Below are 18,404 nucleotides of genomic sequence, written 5' to 3'. Positions count from 1 at the left end.
GGGGAAGATGATATCTAGACTTCTGCTTTTTGCCTCTAACTAGCAAATCAGGGGTTCAGGCTGCTGGAAGCCAGTTACTGGAGATGCATACATTCCCTGCAGCCTTCAAAGACGATGGATATTAATTCTTAATATCACATCTTTAAGAAACCAAAGTAATTTAACTACTGTTCAGGATGACATAAAGCAATTTTATGGCATGCAACTGGAAAGCTTTTAACTGTGAGAGTTTGGGGTTTTTTGCTGTGTGCTTTCAAATAATGCCTTATGGTTGTTTTTTTTTCATTATGTCTAGTTTTTAAATTTTTTTAAAGTAAGTTTTTTAAAAGAATGTAATATATAGAAAAAGAGTTGTGGTATATTTATTTCCTTTGAGGTATGAAACACAGAAATCAGAGTATTCTTCCATGTTACCTCAAACCCCATGTATTTAGCATGTGCTTCTGCTACAGTGGAAAAAAAAACACACAGGAAAAAACCCAAGCCTCTACCCCTGCTGGAAAAACAAAACAAAACAAAACACAACAACGGAAAAAAACCCCAACACCAACTCCCAAAAACCCAACGAACTTTGAACTGTGGCAGAAACCTGTCAGGGATTCAGCTGCACTGACTTTTAGATTATTTTAACACCAGAAGGTGATCTTTTGCAGATTGACTTAAGATCACATTATTCCAAATTGCCTGTTTTTTAAAAAAAACACTTTTGAATTGTTACAAAATAACATATTTTATGTTACAAATAAGCAGAGCATATCAATGTAAAAAAAAGAATGAGACCCTCTCCTCAGAAGTCTGAGCAACTACTTGCAATAAATTTTTCAGTAACGAGGTGTACCTTTTCACTCAAAAACACGGTATCTTGAAAGGTATTAGTAGTCACTTCAGTGATTACATGCTGTTCATGAAAATGGACTGAAGAGTCATCAACAAGATGCCTTTTCAAGGGACTGTAGAGAATACTGAAATTTTTAATGAAGTTCTCTGAAATGATACATAACAAAGCTATTTCAGTTTCACAAATATGTGAGTTTGGTAGTTTTTACTTTGGAATTCAGAAAAACTTACAGAGAAAATACAAATTCAAACCTGACTTCACGTCATTTATTTTTGACAGTTTGCAATCAACTCTTGAGTAAGTACCACTGATGTGAAAACAGCATAAAAATTTCACATTTTTTTGTTTTGCTCATTACTGTCGTCTTTTCACTTGCCACACTACTCTCTAATCTTGCTTCTACTCCTATGTACCATAGTAATAATTCTTTAACCTCCTAATCTAACCATATACCTGCTAAGTCATAAATAGTATCCTCTCACCATTTTTCACTTTCTACATAGCATTGAAGTACTTAGCCCTTATCTTGAAGACTCCACTTAATCCCACATTTATTTGCATTTATTATCTCATTTTTAGTTACTTTCCCTGTAATTCTGCTTTCCTCTAGACCTTTAAAGACTGTGCTATTCCCATGCCAAATAGACCGACCACCTCTTGTTTACTGGTGACCACCTTCCTCTTCATTCAACTTTCTCCTGGGTTTTAGGATATTTAACAAGTAGCTGGCCAGTGGTAAAAGTTTAAAACAAGCTCCAAAGCCCTCAACCACCTTCAGGTACATTACTCTGAGCCTGGACCATGTTCTCTAAATTGATGCAAGATATTGACTGTATCCTCCTTTTCTATTTAGATAGAGAAATATTATTCTATGCATTTTAAAATAAGAGTATTCAATAATCAAGACAAAAGATAAAATATCAAGCACACTAAAAATAATTATTTGACCAAATACAAACATCGTGTACTAGTACTTCCAGTCCAAAAACTAGGCCCCAGTAAAACTGTCACTTTTGTACATACGTAGAAAATACCAGATCATCAAGTTTATCTCTGAAATGCAGAGAGCAGTACATTTAATTTTATATATACTATTCAGCATTTCATTAAATTCTTACACCAGACCAAACCAGGTTTTTTTTCTTTCTAGCTCTCCAGATTTGGAGTACCTACGCATGATTAAGTAATAACTGAAAGGAGGGGGCCAATTAAAAGACATTCCTGAATTTTTAGAAGCCATCCATAAAAACAGAAATCTGTTGAAGATATTAAATGCAAATCTCTTTTATTTTAAAATACCAAAAGTTAAGAGGTTTAAGGAAGTTAAATAAAATTAAACAAAAAAAACAAACCACAAAACCCAAACATAAGTCACGGTGACTCCTTGACAAAATATATAGAAGCAAAAATTTTCTGGAAGTTCAAATGACTTAGGATAGAAATAACCTGAGTGTTACTCAGCAGAAAAACCCTCATCATGCTCAGGAAATCCTGAGGCCTGAAAAAAGTTTGAGACAGAAAGTACTGGGAGCAGAAAGGGGAAGGAAATTTCTGTCTTCTCACGCTGATCTTAATTTTTCTTAGGCATCCTTTTATGGTCACTGGAGGTTTTGTTTGTTTTTCCAGAGTGTTTTTCTGGGGGGGTGGGATGGAGACAGGATACAGGGCTGGATGGGATCCTTAATAAGGACATGGCTATTTGTTATGTTGTGCATACATTTGTATTTCCAGATTTATGGCAAAATGGAAATTAATACTGTAAGAATTATATAGATATACCTTCTTGAATAATTTATTTTAATACTATGCTTACCTGATTTTACTTCCATGTTTACTTACACTGCTAACATTAAAAAAACCCCTGCATTTTCTGAATGTGGGCTCAGTTTTGCACACCATGGTAGGTAAATGCACGTGGTTAGGCATGTTGTGTCTTATTCAATAACTTGCAAATAAATCTGAACTGTGATCGTTGAATTGGCTGGTTTTCTTGTTTTGGGGTTTTTTTCCTCCTGCAATTCAGCCAGGAAATAAGAGCATTGACAGATTTGGCCAAAACCACTTCAGAGCTCTACCTTGAAATCACACATACTTTTCAAAATAAATTTAAACCCATTTATAAGTTGGTTTCAGAGGAAAAGAGGAAGGGCTAGTCTCTGGTGGTAAGTGGGCAGTATCTCATGAAATTCTGGGATATTTAGTACAGAGAACAGCTGAGCAAATACTAACACCATAATTAATATACAAATATCTCCTGTAATATCAAATGTGTTGATGCATAGTATTTTTTTTTTCCACAAGCAAATTAATTTATATTTTACCAATTCCTTCAACCCTTCAGGCAGTCAAGAATCACAGATTTTGAGGTTCACTTCTTTTAAGCTAATTACTTTTGGTATATGAAACGTAGTTCTTACATCATCTACAACATAATTCTACAGTTTGGTTAACTACTAAATAAATTAGAATAGAATAAATTATGATTCACAACGTTGAATATAGCCTCCCTTTTCAAAATGGCATTAAGTTTTCCATTCATAAGCTTACTTGCAAACTTAATTTTCTTATTTCAAGCATTTGTATAGTGGATACCATACCCAGGGTAGATCCAACAAGTGATTGATTTTGATCCAGGACATAATGCACTTCTTCTTTCAGGTCAACAATGGCAGCAAATTCCTTAAGGTGAGTAGAATTTGATGCTCCTAGTCTCTCTGCATATATCCAAAAAAGATTTGAATCCAGGAGATAAAGATTCAAGGTTTTGTTGGTCCTGCAGCTCAGACCAGTAATGTTAGTGCTACTAATATGAAGGTCAGGAATAAAACAATTCCTATCCTCAATGTGAGGAATAGAATGTTGGCTGTTATCTTTCTTCCCATGGGAAGAAAATGCTATTTTGGGGGTCTGAAAGATGGTCTTCTCAGAACTAATGAAACTTAAAAAATGCCTGTTTACCGTCCTGCAACATGCAGTGTAATAGCTAAAAGGACTATAGAAGCTTAAGAAATTGCTGCATTCTATGGTATTTGATATAACTTGAAAAAAGGTACGTTCCTGGAGGTAGAAAGAGTCCAAAGCTGCTTCTATCTCTAAAAAGTTACAGTGTGGCACATGGACTTTATTTGGTTTGACACCAAGTGTCTGGTTAACGCAAAGCTCACAGATGTTGTGAGTTCTAGATATTGAATGCCACTGTGGAAGCACCACTGTGTTACAGCATGGGTACTTGGTTATTGAAAATGTTTCTGGTAATTTCATATGTGCATCTAGTACAGAGGAATCCAATGCTGGTGAATCAGTGTCTCCTAAGTGTTGAAGATCTGGCTCAGCTGCTTGGCTTTTATTACAGCTGTGGTATTCCAAGGCCACTTTGGTAATCTACAGGGTGGGAAAAAAAGAAAGCAAGATTGACTGTACATAGTTCACTCAAATGCAGTTATCTGTTGCAGGTTCAACAATATATGCACAATTAGAGATGGTATTTCAGGAACATAGCGTTGACTACTCCTTTGCTCTTAAAACAAAATTATAGGAGGCTCTGACTTGATAAGAAAGTTAAATCTTTAGATATTTCAGCATGAAAGAAATAAATGTGCAGAACAACACAAAGCCACTTTAGAACTTTTTCAGTCCACTACACTGATCTCAAGGTCCTCTTTGCATCGTATTTATCACAGTACAATAACACTACATTTTAAGGTTAAATCCCACTACATGAAGCATTAATCAGTTGAGGATCCTGAATTTCCTTTATTTTCCAATACAAGGAGAAAATAAATAAAAGCATTCATAGAATCATAGAATCATTAAGGTTGGAAAAGTCTTCTAGGATCATCAAAGTCCAACCACCAACCCAACACTACCTTGCCTCCTAAACCATGCTTGTATGAAAAGGGAATAGAGATTTTTCCTGGTATAGGTGATACACAGATTTTGTAACAATCACTAACAGTGTTGAAGCAATGTTAGTATTCTCCCAGCCATGGGCATATAGTTGTAATACTGCAGGTGTACTTTGCATATAGTAATGCATAATTTATGGGAGAAGAAAGAAAAAAAAAAAGGAAAACCAGAAAAAAGCCTGCCTCTCAGTGCAAACATTCCTGTGCTGCGTCACCATTTTGATTTTCATAAGCAAAGGGACACAAGCAGCAAAAAAGGCGTGTTTATGGACCATAGAAGGAATTCCCTTTCTAGGAGATAAGTAACAGACCATTCAAGAAAGGAAATGAATGAGAAACTTCCCTTCATCCTCATCTATCACATGAAACATAATCAAAATACAGAACATACACACATTGCTTACACAAGAACACTTTGATAGGAATCATCATCATTATCAAAGGGATGTTGAAGGGTTACGTCTAGGAGGGGTGCTGTGTTACAGGACCATCAGTATTGAGATGTGGTCTATAGCAACAGTTTGCCACATTCTTTAACAATTCATTGTTAGATATTTTCATCCTGAAAATGTTCAATTAAATACTTAAAAGAAACATGACCCCTCATATTATAATCTAGCCTGAAGATTTTGACTACCTACATAAACTTGAAGAAATTATGAACAGAAAACCAGATTTGCAATAAGAAATCTCACTTCAGTGAGCTACTATCAGAAAAAAAAGTTTTGCTCTGAGAGCTTTCAACATACAACTTGGCAGCCTTGTTCTTTGCAACTGCCTTACAGCCAAGCGGTGTCATTGCTTAATGAAACCCAGAGGATGGCTGCAGTAAGTGCCTCTTCTTATGGTAAAGAAGTTGCACAGTATCTCTCTATCAAAGTGAAGCTATACAAGATCAACTGGAATATTTTGTATCGCATTTCACATTTTGATTTAGATAAATACTATTATTTAGCAGAATAAAATCTGAATCAGAATATCTTATGTTGCACTGATTTGATCTAAAAAAGTGGTACCTGTTACTAGAACGTTTAATCTGTGACAAGCATCACTGAACTAAGTCTGCCAAAAATAAGACAGGTTAGTACAAGAATAATGGCAGTTCTTTTCCAGTCTTTCCACAAAGATTTCCCCAACCCTATCTTGTAGCAGTCTAGCTTTTACTGTGTTTATTTCTACTTTGTCTGAGTATTGTATCGTAAGTTATTTTAGTTTTTTTTCCTCATTGCTTCAGATGCTGCAATATTCATTACGCCGCCTTCTGGAAACCACACATTCCAGGACATAGATGCCATGTAAGTCAGTCAGCACTGCCACCAAAACTTAGCCCTGCTTTTCATCTTCCACAGATTCTTGTTCCTTAGTGCTATGCTATCGCCACTGTGATATGCAGCTGTGTGATACACTAAATGGGACAATGGGTTCCAGCTGAAAAACAGCCCAGGGAAAAAGGTTATTTTTCAGACAAGTTAGTTTCCCTATCTCATTTATAGCAAAGCTTCACGAACTCCTGTCCTAGGCAGTTCAGAAATTGAAATAACAGCAGAGGAAAAGAAAATTGGAAGGTGACTAAGGAATGAATAGATCCATTCTTCCTTGCATAACCACTGCTGGAAAGATGGAAGGAGAGGAGAAATAGAATAGGGTGGAAGTCCTGTGATACTCGATACATTCCTGCTCTTTCATTTGAGCTACGTTAGCTGGAACAGAAGACCAGCATCTCTCTCACAGCACTCACCACAAAAAGAAGGGAGTCAAGGAAAAGAGTTAAGATGCTTGTTCTAAACAACTGTTGACATGAGACAAAGGTATGTTGTGCAGGATGCAAGCCAGCATAAGGGAATTGTGATAACATGGCTTGAGAAAGCATGCTTTTAAACAAAACTGATTACTTGAAACGGTGAAATAAAATGCAGGATCTACCACAATTAAGCTCAGAACCCTGACTAAAGTTCTCAAGTTCTAGTATTTTTGAAGTGGAAAAAAAAAAAAAAATTATTTAACTTACTTCATCTAAAAGAGGATGAATTTCTGCTAAGGGATCGTAAGGTATAAATATGAGAAGTGCTGGTCCTTTCTTCAGCTCATTGTTTAGAAGAAGGCTTTTTCCACCATGTGGTCTCAGCCAGCGTATGAACATCTCTCGATTTTCTAGAGCCCACTTGCAAATGTTCTCAGCAGTATAGTTCATGGCATCATTTGGATAGATCTTGAAGAGGGGAAAAAAAAGCAATTATTTGTCCTCACTTGGTTTAGTAATTAATGCAGTTCTCAAATATGACATGCTTTGTTACTGTAATATCTAAAACTGTCCTTCTAAATTCAATGACACTATTCAGCGAGCTTCAGTGTTTCATATACCCTTTCCAATTGGGAAATTTTCCCAAATGCTCATCAGATCATAGTAACACACACAATCTTTCAGGCAAAAAGTATTCTACCAGGGAAGGTCCTCTTTCTTTTATTACATCTTTATAATCTTTACTTTTCTTACTTGTATAAATTTTCTTTGTAAGTGAAAGAGCTCAGTCTCTAAGTTGGTATCATCACATATCTTGATTTACAGCATATTAGAGAACTTTTCCCCACTACTTAGTCACCATATTAACTCACTTTAAATTAGTCTTTTAAGACTGAAACATGAAGACTGCATTTAAAACTGGTATTTCTTATTACTCGATGCAGGGAAAAGAAATGCATAATACAAAGCACTCACAGCTTCTAGGGCCATTTTAATAAATTAGGGCAAGTTTGTCTCAAATCTTTTGCATAGACAAAAGCAGCTTTATGTCTTTACCAGTAATTTAACATGAAAAATCCATGTTTCGCCTAGTCTCAATTGAATAAAATACACATTACAAGACTTATCTTCATAGAGTTTCCACTCATGGTAGCAGTGTGGATAGATACGGTCTCTATGCCAAATAGCAAATCTGAAAGTTAGTATTTTCAGTCTTGGTCTTCCAAACAAGGCACATGGATTAAGAGTTACTATAAATTTTCAATTAAATTAATTTGCATTAGTTTTCTAATCAGCGTAATGTCATACCTTTAAATGAAAATGCACGTTTTCACTATTCGTGCTATCTTTCCACAAAACCTCTTTGTCCATATCTTCATTCAAGTAGCCTTGTAACTATAACCCACTGAAAGGGGTAGAAACTTCAGGAAAAAGTCTTTGTGTAGTCATTTCTGAGGTGCTTGGGTTTTGCTTTGATAGAGATCATAAACTTGGGTCTTAGCTACTGTTTAGAACAGCTGCTGACTGACAGAATGAAAGCATGTATTACTGTACAAAAATATTGTTCTTAAATATCCTGTATCCTGAAGTTCTGTGAAACACTTATTCATTGTCTACTACAACAGAGCTTCAATCTCCATGTACTGTGTCAGAGTCACTACAACAGAAATACAATACTCACAAGAGATGTGTTGACGTGTCTGTGCAAATACACGCTGCCTGAATGCACCAGTGAGATCTCCTCTGCAACGTGTTTATCCGTGATCACTCCAAAGCGTATTGTTCCAAGGTAATCTGAAAGGGCAAATTTTCAGTTTTTAAATATATTTATACACACCAAACCTCTCTCCCAAAAGCCTTAGAAGAACATATTTAAACCAAAATGCAGACCACTGCTGTGTAAAAGGCACAGAAATCTTCAATGGCCAATATCGGTGATTAAGTGAGGTAGAAAAAAGATAACAAGAGCAGGCAACAAGAGCATGTTCCTCTTCTGCACTCAAGGTATAGAGAATGTTAACCTGAATTACTCAATTTCTTGATTTGCTTATTAAATGTAGAATCTGGTACACAGATGCAGCTTGCTATGTGTTATGGCATCTCAAAAGCCAAGATGAGATACACGTATAAGGAAGATGTACGAACCCTGACTGTTTACATGATGTGCATTTACAGCAAAAATATATTATTTAAATACATATTATATTATTTCTTAATTTATGAATATGTACACATAAGGATAGAATGCTTCTCATCTTCACGTTGCAAAGAACTATCCCAACATAAAAATGGGGAAGTTGCAGAACAAAATATAGAACAGGTTCTACAGCATATACCAAGTCAGCGGCAGAATAAAAATCAGATTATTGGTATTTATTTCCTTCATTTGCTGACAGGAAGAAATATCCCTAAAATGTGCTCATCTTAACTTTAGGAAAGTTCTATCTAGAATTTATTACACCCCCACCCCCACCCCCCCCAAAAAAAAGGTGTTAATCATATACAAAGTTTGCATATTTAAATGCAAGAGTTTTTAGATTTTATATTATTAATGCAAAAGAACAGGGGGAGAAAGCCCTTCTCATCATGCTACCTTGTACCAGCTCTATTACTCCATCCAGGAAAGAACTTCGTTGAATTCAGTTACATAAGTATTGACAAAGTGTTTGTCTTGTGCAGCATTTGAAATGTCAGGTATTAGGATGAACTTGACTCTTTGATTCAACTTAAGTGCTAGTCTGATTATGGCTCTATATGGGTTGCACCTACACATCTAGGTTTTTGAGGAAACTGTATCTTAATGCACCCTTGAATAGCAGCCTATCATATACTTTATTCCATGATGGCTGATCATATAATAAAGCCTTTTATGTAAGCAATCCTTGCACTGTAATAAAAGACAGTCTCATAATTATATCAACATCAAGAAACACTCAAAAGGGGTTCATTCCAAAATTACAAAATATTGCAAAAGACCTACAGAAGCCCATCTACATAAGTCTTTCACAGATGCTTTAAATTACGAAAATTAAGCTTTTACCTTTCTTTAATGAATGTAATGCTGATGTGAAGAATGTTAAATAACCAGGAGGTTGAGGTGAAGCATTGAACTCAAAATATCCTAGAACTCCAGGCTGAAATAGTAACAATTAGAGTTAGTTACGCTATTTTCAAGTATAATTATATGGGGCAGAGCAATTATTTGCCTACAGTAAAATACCACAGATTTAAAAAAGACAATGTTTACTGAAGAGCGGTCACTTTATGCTGCAAGAAGAAATTTAATATTAAAAGACTGAATGGAAATCAGTTCTAAAGTTGTCATTCAAAAGCTATGTATGAGAGAGGGTTTTTACGGCTGTAGATGCATAAGTTTAACAGCTGCACATTTTCCATGTTAGCTATTAAAAGTTCATTAAAAACAATTAATATTTGTTTTTTTATTTGCAACTATTGTGACTATTTTATAAATCAGTTCCAGCACCAACATAGGACCATAAGCATTGTAAAGACTTCTTTTAGAACTGGAATATCAAATACGATTTTTCCAGAGTATAAACAACTAAAACAGGAACACTTAATTGTTCACTATTTTGCACATAATTAGCAACTACATATGAATTTACACATTTTGTGCATGAATTCTTGAACTGCTAAGCCAACTTATCATCCCATCATTAAGCTACCATTCATTGTAAATTCTTTCAGTATATCTTGCAGGAGTCAGTGAGAGTTCAGCTGCACAAAAATAATGAAAGAGCCCCATATCCCACCTGCATATCCATAAAGTTCTTCGAATTGCCAAACAGACAATTCAAAACTTAGAAGACTCGTCCCTAAATAGGCCTATTGACTTTGCCAGGTATAAAGCCTGAATGGCTTCATATTAAATTCAGGAAGAGAATCTGAGAGAAGCTGACTTGGAACAAAGAGGTGTGTACTCTTTAGACTCCTCTTGCTCCAAAATTTCAATTAAGTTCTTCTTTTAATATAATCCATCGAAAATACGTTTTTAAACACATCACTGAAACTGTGATAATAATAAATTTTCTTGCTAATAAACTGAGAGGTCAGAATAAGTGACGGACTTCGGTTACATTGTGTTTTTTTTTCCCTAGTTCCACCAGTTCATACAGAAAGAGCATCTGATACACAAAGCAAGAGCACTCTAGGGATTTCTGTGGAACAAAATATTCCAGACTCACCAATCACCCATTTGTGTGGCAAATAAATACTTAAGTGGGAATGTTCATTTGGTATGCTGGAGCCTGCTTTATTTTTTTCTTGAGTTTTACATGCAAAAATTTTAATTTCTTTTAAAAATAGGAACATATATTTTACCTGTTACTGTCATTAGTCATACGACTTCAGTTACTCATACCAGCCACAGGAATTGAGCTAATTCAATACGAATTAGTGACGTCAGGATGTTCACCAATAATGGCATTCCAACTAATGACCCGCTCTTTTTAGGCTTTTTAGGCAGGCATTATCTTTCATGAATGAATGCTAAACAGAAGGTCCTTGTTCATAAAGATTCCTTTTGAGGTACCCCAAGAAAATTATCAATAGTAAAAATGAGATACAAGCAACTAGTGAAATTTCTGCAACAACAATTGTCAAGAGGGAAATAAAAATATAAATAGAAGTGAAAAAATACAGCAAAATAATAACATCCTTCTTTTTTAAACAATAAACAGGTTAGTAATTAGTGTTCACCTTTTTCTCCTAGTACTAAACTAAGACAGTATAAAGAAACAACCCCTTATAAAAAACTTTTAAAGCATTCAATTGAACCAAAATAAGGAGACAGACAAGATCGTAAAAATTTTAGTTTTTCCATTTCCTAGGCCCATTTTTGAATACCATTAGTGTATGAAGCGAACTTATGGCACCAAATATTGAATGAAAGAAGAGTCAAAAGTGACAGTAAAATGTAAGAAAAAGCCACATCTAGAAATATTTATGTATTTATTAAAAACAGTGATGTTCTGATTCTGACTGCCACTTCTGTTGAACTTAATAGCAGCTTAAGACTTCCAGATTTTGAAGAATAAGATGTTTCCATTATACATTTTAGAAAGTGTTTTTTCAGTAACAAAAATATTTTAGTGGAGAATATATACTAGTGCTATATGCCTAATTAGTAATCTGGTTAATTAATGTTGTTTTATCGATAATCCCACAAGAGTTAAAATTTCCTCGGTTACAGGCTGCAATTATACATATGAGGAAAGTGTCTAAAAAGCTGTATTTCTTCTCAGGTACTATGTTGTTCTGCCCAGAATGAAGACATTCACTTACCAATACCAACTACTCTGTTCATTTTAACAAAATGGCACACCTCCAGGTGCTAGCAACTTAAAAGGAATCTTGCTCTGTACAAGTGAGATTCAAGTATTACAGAAGAGATACCTCGATGTAAATAAGAGGTTCCTAGTTTTGAATACAAGTATACTAAGAGGAGCTTGATGGCAGCAACTCATATTTCCTTTCATGTAAGAACCTCCAGAACAATAACTGGTGTAGCAACAGCCACCTGCATACAATTTACATGGGCATCTCCATACAAACTGTTATTGATGATCAGCTGCCTCCAGGCAACCATCTGTGTGGAGTTACGGTTAACTATCTTCATGCAGGCAGTTAGGAACAATCAGTTGGACAGGATGTGACTTGCTGCTGTATAAAGTTTGAGGATAAAATATTGGAATGTGACATAGGGATAGTTTAAAGCACTGCTTTAGGAGCATCAGTGTTGCTAGAGTGGAGCTTACTGGAGCTTGTCTTTCCATTAAACAATCTTCAGCACATGCCTCAAGCCAAGTGTCTGTAGGAAAGGTTTTGGAACAAACCTGAGGACATCAATACTGAAGAGTCCTAATTTCTCCTAATGAAATTCATATATGGAAATTTAAAAATCATTAATTGTAGCACAGCCCATTTCTTGCTTGGTCTCTACAGCAGAGGAATGGAAAGTGACATGTGATGGCAATTAAACATAACAGACTTTACAAGAATCTCAACAATTACAGAACAGCAGCTTCATAGACACTTTAAGAATTAACAGAGATCTTCAGGTGAGTAATTTTTATTGGAGAACAGCCAGTATGGTTTTATTACTGAACCATGCCTGAAGTCTATCACAGTTCTGTGAAGGAATAAGCAAGCATGTAGATGACTGATCTACTCAATGCAGAATACTGTAATTCCCAAAAAGCCTACAAGAAGCTACCAAACACACTGGAAGAAACTAAGGTGATAGAGAATAACATGGAAGGTCCTTTCTACTGATCTAGAAAAAGACAGAAAGCTACACATAAAAGTTATTGTTTTTACACAAAGACAGCCAGCCAAGATGTGTAAGGATGCTCATATCGTTCAACATTTCTATAAACACTTTGGGAAAGGGAGAGAAGGGTGAGGAACAAAATTTGTAAATGTTATTGGGAATCATCGAAACTGCAGCTGACTCAGAAGGGTTGCAGAAAGACATACTAAATGACTATGCAACGTGGGCAACGAAGCTGATGAAGGGTCTGGAGAGCGGGTCTGTGGAGAGCTGCTGAGGGAGCTGGGGTTGTCTAGCCTGGAGAATAGGAGGCTGAGGGGAGACCTTGTCACTCTCTACAACTACCTGAAAGGAGGTTGTGAGGTGGAAAGTGAGGTGGGCGTTGGTCTCTTCTCCCAGGTTACCAGCAATAGAACGAGAGAAAATGGCCTCAAGCTGCATGAGGAGAGGTTTAGGCTGGATATTAGGAAAAATTTCTTTACTGCAAGAGTGGTCAGGCATTGGAACAGGCTGCCCAGGGAGGTGGTGGAGTCACCATCCCTGGAGGTATTTAAAAGATGTGTAGACGCGGCACTTCAGGGCATGGTTTAGGAGACATGGTAGTGTTGGGTTGGTGGTTGCACTTGACGATCCTAGAGGTCTTTTCCAGCCTTAATGGGTCTATGATTCTATAAAGAACACTGAAATTTAAAGGCAAATAAATATGAAGTAATGGGAACAGAGAACAGAAAAACCCTCGTAGCTACTGATTAGCTTTTACAATTAGATAAATGCTTTTACTACTCAATTAAGTTATTTCTATCCCAATTTGTATGTATTCATTTTTATGTTTTGGCTATATTGCATTGAGGTAAGGGAAATTTTTTTTTTTCAGAATCTCAGACTTGTGCAGGCATGGATTTCCTGCCTCATTTATCTGTGAGCACAGGAAAGAAAACAGCAGAAGGAAAAGAATGCATTATCTCTGGGGTACAGAAGAACCAACATTACATACCACTAATTCAATACTGTAGAAATGCAAAGAAACAACTGTTGACTGATATTAGATTAATTACAAGTAAAAGTCTGTTCATTTTCTAACAGTGTTAAAAACATTGTGTATCCAGAACTGAAAGCAAATTCTCACATCATCATTTAACATAGGCACCACGGTACCCCACACAAGAGCAAGCTATTAAGGCAAATCCACTTCTGGGTCAGACCCTACACAGCTGGTTAATGCTCAGAGAGCATTTCTACACAAATAGAGCTGATACCTTGTTAAGGCACATGCCAGGTCCCTCCCAGAGAGACCAACTCCTCCTGCACCTCTCCTGAAGCTAGAAAATGTACAGGTCCCTGTGCACATTTAACTTTCCTAAGTGAATGAAGCTTTTAGTCTAATTACAGCAGCTGTGTTTTCTTCCTCTGTGCCTCAGAAGGATGAGGCCATTTCTAGTAGCTGGATTAGTCAGGTGAGGAATGTGATATGCCAGTTCGGATTAAAATGAAACTGTTACATCTCTGCAGTTAAGAAAACAAAATAAGCCTGATTGTAGGTACTTACAGGTATCCAGAATTATGGTAGCAACTGCAGATCTTTCTCCTCATGGAATGTGCAGGAAGATCTAAGTTACAAGTTTTTAACTGCTTTCCCAATGGGATTTTTTCCTTACTGTCAAAAATTAAATTCTAACTCTTATCCAGTTCTAGTTTTGCACCAGTATTATTCCACAACCACAAAAAAAAAACCAAAAACACAAACCAAACCACACACCAAACCTTAAATAGTATCAGAAAATGCAGAATCTTAACTTTCCAGTGGTCAGCCAGAATTTTTTTTTCACGGGGTTTCAGCGCCCTCTTGTGAGAGCAATACAGCATCTCACGGTATTCGTGATTTGAGGAATGGACATAACACCATGTAGCTACCACCCCTCGCTCTTACATTTAGCTGGATTCTGTTCATTAGTACTTCTTAGAAACAAAAACGTGCTAATTAACATTCGAATACAAAATAAAATACTGCTAGTTTTCAGTATCTCTTCATGTGGTTCAACTTCCAAAAAAAATGCTTTGAATGTTTACCTTGTTAGTCCAGGTGTACTAATATATTTAACGGATTTTGATATTCAGTTGAGTGTGGGTAGAGCTCCTGGTTTTCTCCGCTAGATGCTTTTTCTGTCAAAAGCTGGCTGCTGGAATTTGAAGACAAGACTAAAGCACCAAAAGCTTCACAGATTAGATGGACAAGTCCTGGCTACCAGTAAATTGAGAGACATCAACAAAATGCCCTTGAAACAAAAAAAGAAGGGTGCAGTAGCTCTTTTAAGTGTGAAAACACATGCTGAACAGAACTTCAGCTCACCATGGTGCCCTGCAAATGAATCACTCATCTATTAACAACTTGCCAACCTATTGCATGCTCCAGATTATATATAGTGCTATCCTTGGACAGAGAAGGAAAATTAATGAGGACCAATAGCAAGTGACAGGCAACTGCCCTACAACCTACTGCTTCCTTAACATGGGAGACCTTAATACCAAAGTAGAATCAAACAGCCAAGGAACAGAATGAGCACTGCCTAAGTGCAGTCTGGGGATCAGCTACAGAAGATCCTTTTCAACTGAAATTTTCAAGTCAAAAGTAAATACTCCTAATGTAAGTTTACAGAACCCATTCCCTAGCAGAACACAGGACTGAAAATTAGATACTGATGATGACAAATCTTCCAGAAAATATTCTGAGCTTCAAAATAATTTGCTTTTCAACGAAGAAATCACAAAAACCTGATCAAGCAGCAGACAGTGGTCAAAATGCCCAATGGTCTATCCTTTACATTCTTCTCTCCTTTCCCTTCTGCTAAAAATTAGCATTTTTAATATATAAAAGATCAAAAATCAAAGGAAGACACTAGCCAAGGCTATCAAAATAGCAATTAGTTTGTGCCATACATGCACTTCCTGTAACCTACTCTACTCCTCCAATTCTTCTCGCTCCTTAAACACAGGAGTCACCTTCTGGATTTTATCTTCTCTTACAAAAGGTATAGCAAGTTCCTTGACTTGCATGGAAAACATCAGAAAGCAGTCATATTTATAACTGTTTAAAATGATGAAACCACGTGTTTATTTCTGGTTTAAACTAACTTTTCCTTTGTGCCTGATTATGTTTCCCTCACCATCCTTCTTCATATACAATTCTCTGTATCTTAGGTCTTCTCTGTATCCTAGCTCCTGATCACTCAGCATTTGCTCTTCTTGCTGCACTCACCTGGACATGCACTAGTCAATGCCCTGTTCCCTGAATTGATATTACTGCATGAGCTGACTGTTATTTTTGTACCCCCTTCTCCCTCTTGCTTAACTTTACAGAGGCAAGACACTGAGCACCTAGTGCCATGGTCTGGGAAATAACCTCAGTCTTAAATGACTGTGGGGCAGCATGACAGATCAGACTATTCTTAGTCTATTTCAGAAAAAAGAACCAACCAACGCTGAACATAAACAGAGATTGGGCATTTGGAGCCACAGAATCTGAAGCACAGGAAGGGGGGGAAGTTTGAACATAGCAATAAAGATATCTGTTCAATTGCTAAGCAGTATTTTAAAAATATTTTCAGTTTCCCCCATAAACTTCTCAGTCTTTTTCCAAAGGAAGCACACCTCCTACTGTAAAGCAAGTTTAAGCTCAATTACACTACTCTTATTAGCTACCTTTTGCAGTCTACCAACAAATAATTCACGTAACACATACCAAAAACCAAGCATGGCTGTTTTCAAATCTCTATAGGAGGCAAGAAAATATGAGTTTTAGAATGGCAAAACTGAAGCAGTGAAAGGACAACAGAATTGCTTGTGATCACAGAAAGTATTAGCATCAGAGACAGACATACAACTTGCTACTCCTGACTCACAGTCCCCACTTAAAACATTGGAAAACTAAACCCATTAATAGCTCCCGAGGGATAAACTGAAGCGAGAACAGCACAGCCCCTACCCATGGTATCTACCAGTGTGCATCCCCTTACACTGCGGCAGCTTTCATTTAACACCACAGGTCGTGCTCTGTCCTGCCACAGAACCAGTCATTGAAGCAGAGTTCCTCTTTGGCGCCTGTTCTATTCTGAAACACTGGAAAGCCCCTCTCATGTTTTGGCCACTACTACAGCATCAATTTGTTGATCATGTTTTCCATTCTCCTCTAATAGCTTGAAGTTTAGTAAGATTATGGTATTTCTCCATTGCACACTATAGAAATTGACGGTTTTAAAGGGATTATAAATGGTTGTTGTAAGCACTTTTTGTCTAATTGGAAGTTATTAATCCACTAGTATTGATACCAATCTTGACACCTCTGAACACAACAGACCGAAAATTAATGCAACACAATGTGCCAGTGGATTAAAATCATGAAGTTACAGCATACAAAGTGGTTAGGAGCTCTTACTTCAACTGATTTCACATTTCTTTTTTACTTAACAGACTTATCTTATTAGAAAGATTTAATATTCCTTTAAAAATTGAAGCGATGATTATATATCTCTCAAATGCTTTCCCAACTTAGACTGCAAGATTTTTGCAGAAAGATTTCTCCCTTCTTTCTTGTTCATATGTAACTATTTGGTGAGGTAACAATTTTGATTGTTGTCTCTACAGACTGTAGTACTGTAAATTAAGAGCATCACTGAATCATAAGTGTTACTACACAGGGAACCAACATTATGAATTTGTCACTTCATATTTTTATTATTTTAACAAATTTACAGGGCACTGATTTCAGGATCCTGGAAATAAACTAGTACTTTGGAGCAGATCAAATTTAATTGTGAAACAAGTCAAGCTCTTTCTGAACCACAGTGGTAAAACTAGAGAAGAGAGACAAGTACCTCATAATTTGAGAGGAAATCTAGTAATTTTGATCGAGACGAGATGTAGAGTAGTGGTGTCATCACCCGGCGAACAAACTTTTCAATATAAACAGCACTCATAGGGCCTTTGTATTCAATTGGTCCAAAACTAGTACCAAAAAAAATAATAAAACATTAAGACTTAAATTAACAATAGAGTCCCTCCTGGGGGTGGCAGAGGTAGGAGCTACATAGACAGCATGCTCAGCCTCTAGGGAATTACCCTCTGTGTCAACTAACAGTGGCTTCTGCAACTGATAGAGGAGTTGTGTTACCAGACTTGAAGTACAGCGCAGAAATTGCAGCGACTCTAGCCTTAAGAGTCTATGGGTAGGGGCAGAGTGTTGGTGAGGGCGAAAGGATGGAGGCCACATCTGAGTCCCGTTAAAGAAGCTGGTAAAATGCAGGTATGAATTATATGATCATATACATATCTTTCTGTTTTGTCTAAAGTAAATACATGTTACTTAAAAATACAGATCTGAAAAATGTCTCTATTTTCACTTGACTTTTAAAAAAATCTTTATAAAGTTCAAACAGTATAAATTTGAAAAGGTGCAATATTTTTATACAGACTTTTAAAAGTAGCACTCAGTAAAGCAGGGACGAATCCAGTCACACTGCTGATGAACAGACTCAGGAAGTCTATAGTTTCTCCCCCAGCCATCTGATAAAACCGCTCACACGACATTAGGTAATACTAAAATAGAAGGCGGGCCAGGCCTTGTAGCTACGATTT

The 18,404-nt window shown here is 36.5% G+C and overlaps 1 protein-coding gene across 3 annotated transcripts in view; it reads right to left on the bottom strand.

Annotated features, from left to right (window-relative positions):
* TXNDC11 (thioredoxin domain containing 11) overlaps window positions 1–18,404 on the bottom strand; it is a 35,402-nt gene that overhangs the window by 10,123 nt on the left and 6,875 nt on the right. For 2 of the 3 annotated variants that reach the window (XM_064461917.1, XM_009508913.2), the window contains exons 4-9: window positions 17,645–17,774; window positions 9,525–9,618; window positions 8,166–8,278; window positions 6,752–6,952; window positions 3,436–4,219; window positions 839–984 (exon numbers count right to left, since the gene is read on the bottom strand). In XM_064461917.1, coding sequence (XP_064317987.1) covers window positions 839–984; window positions 3,436–4,219; window positions 6,752–6,952; window positions 8,166–8,278; window positions 9,525–9,618; window positions 17,645–17,774 — 1,468 coding nt within the window. The remainder of the gene's footprint in view (window positions 1–838; window positions 985–3,435; window positions 4,220–6,751; window positions 6,953–8,165; window positions 8,279–9,524; window positions 9,619–17,644; window positions 17,775–18,404) is intronic. The other variant, XM_064461918.1, reaches the window with a different exon arrangement.

Source organism: Phalacrocorax carbo, chromosome 10, assembly GCF_963921805.1.
Source record: "Phalacrocorax carbo chromosome 10, bPhaCar2.1, whole genome shotgun sequence".
NCBI classification, from domain to species: Eukaryota; Metazoa; Chordata; class Aves; order Suliformes; family Phalacrocoracidae; genus Phalacrocorax; species Phalacrocorax carbo.
Note: the sequence above shows the minus strand (reverse complement) of the source record. Positions and strands in the feature narration are given on the sequence as shown.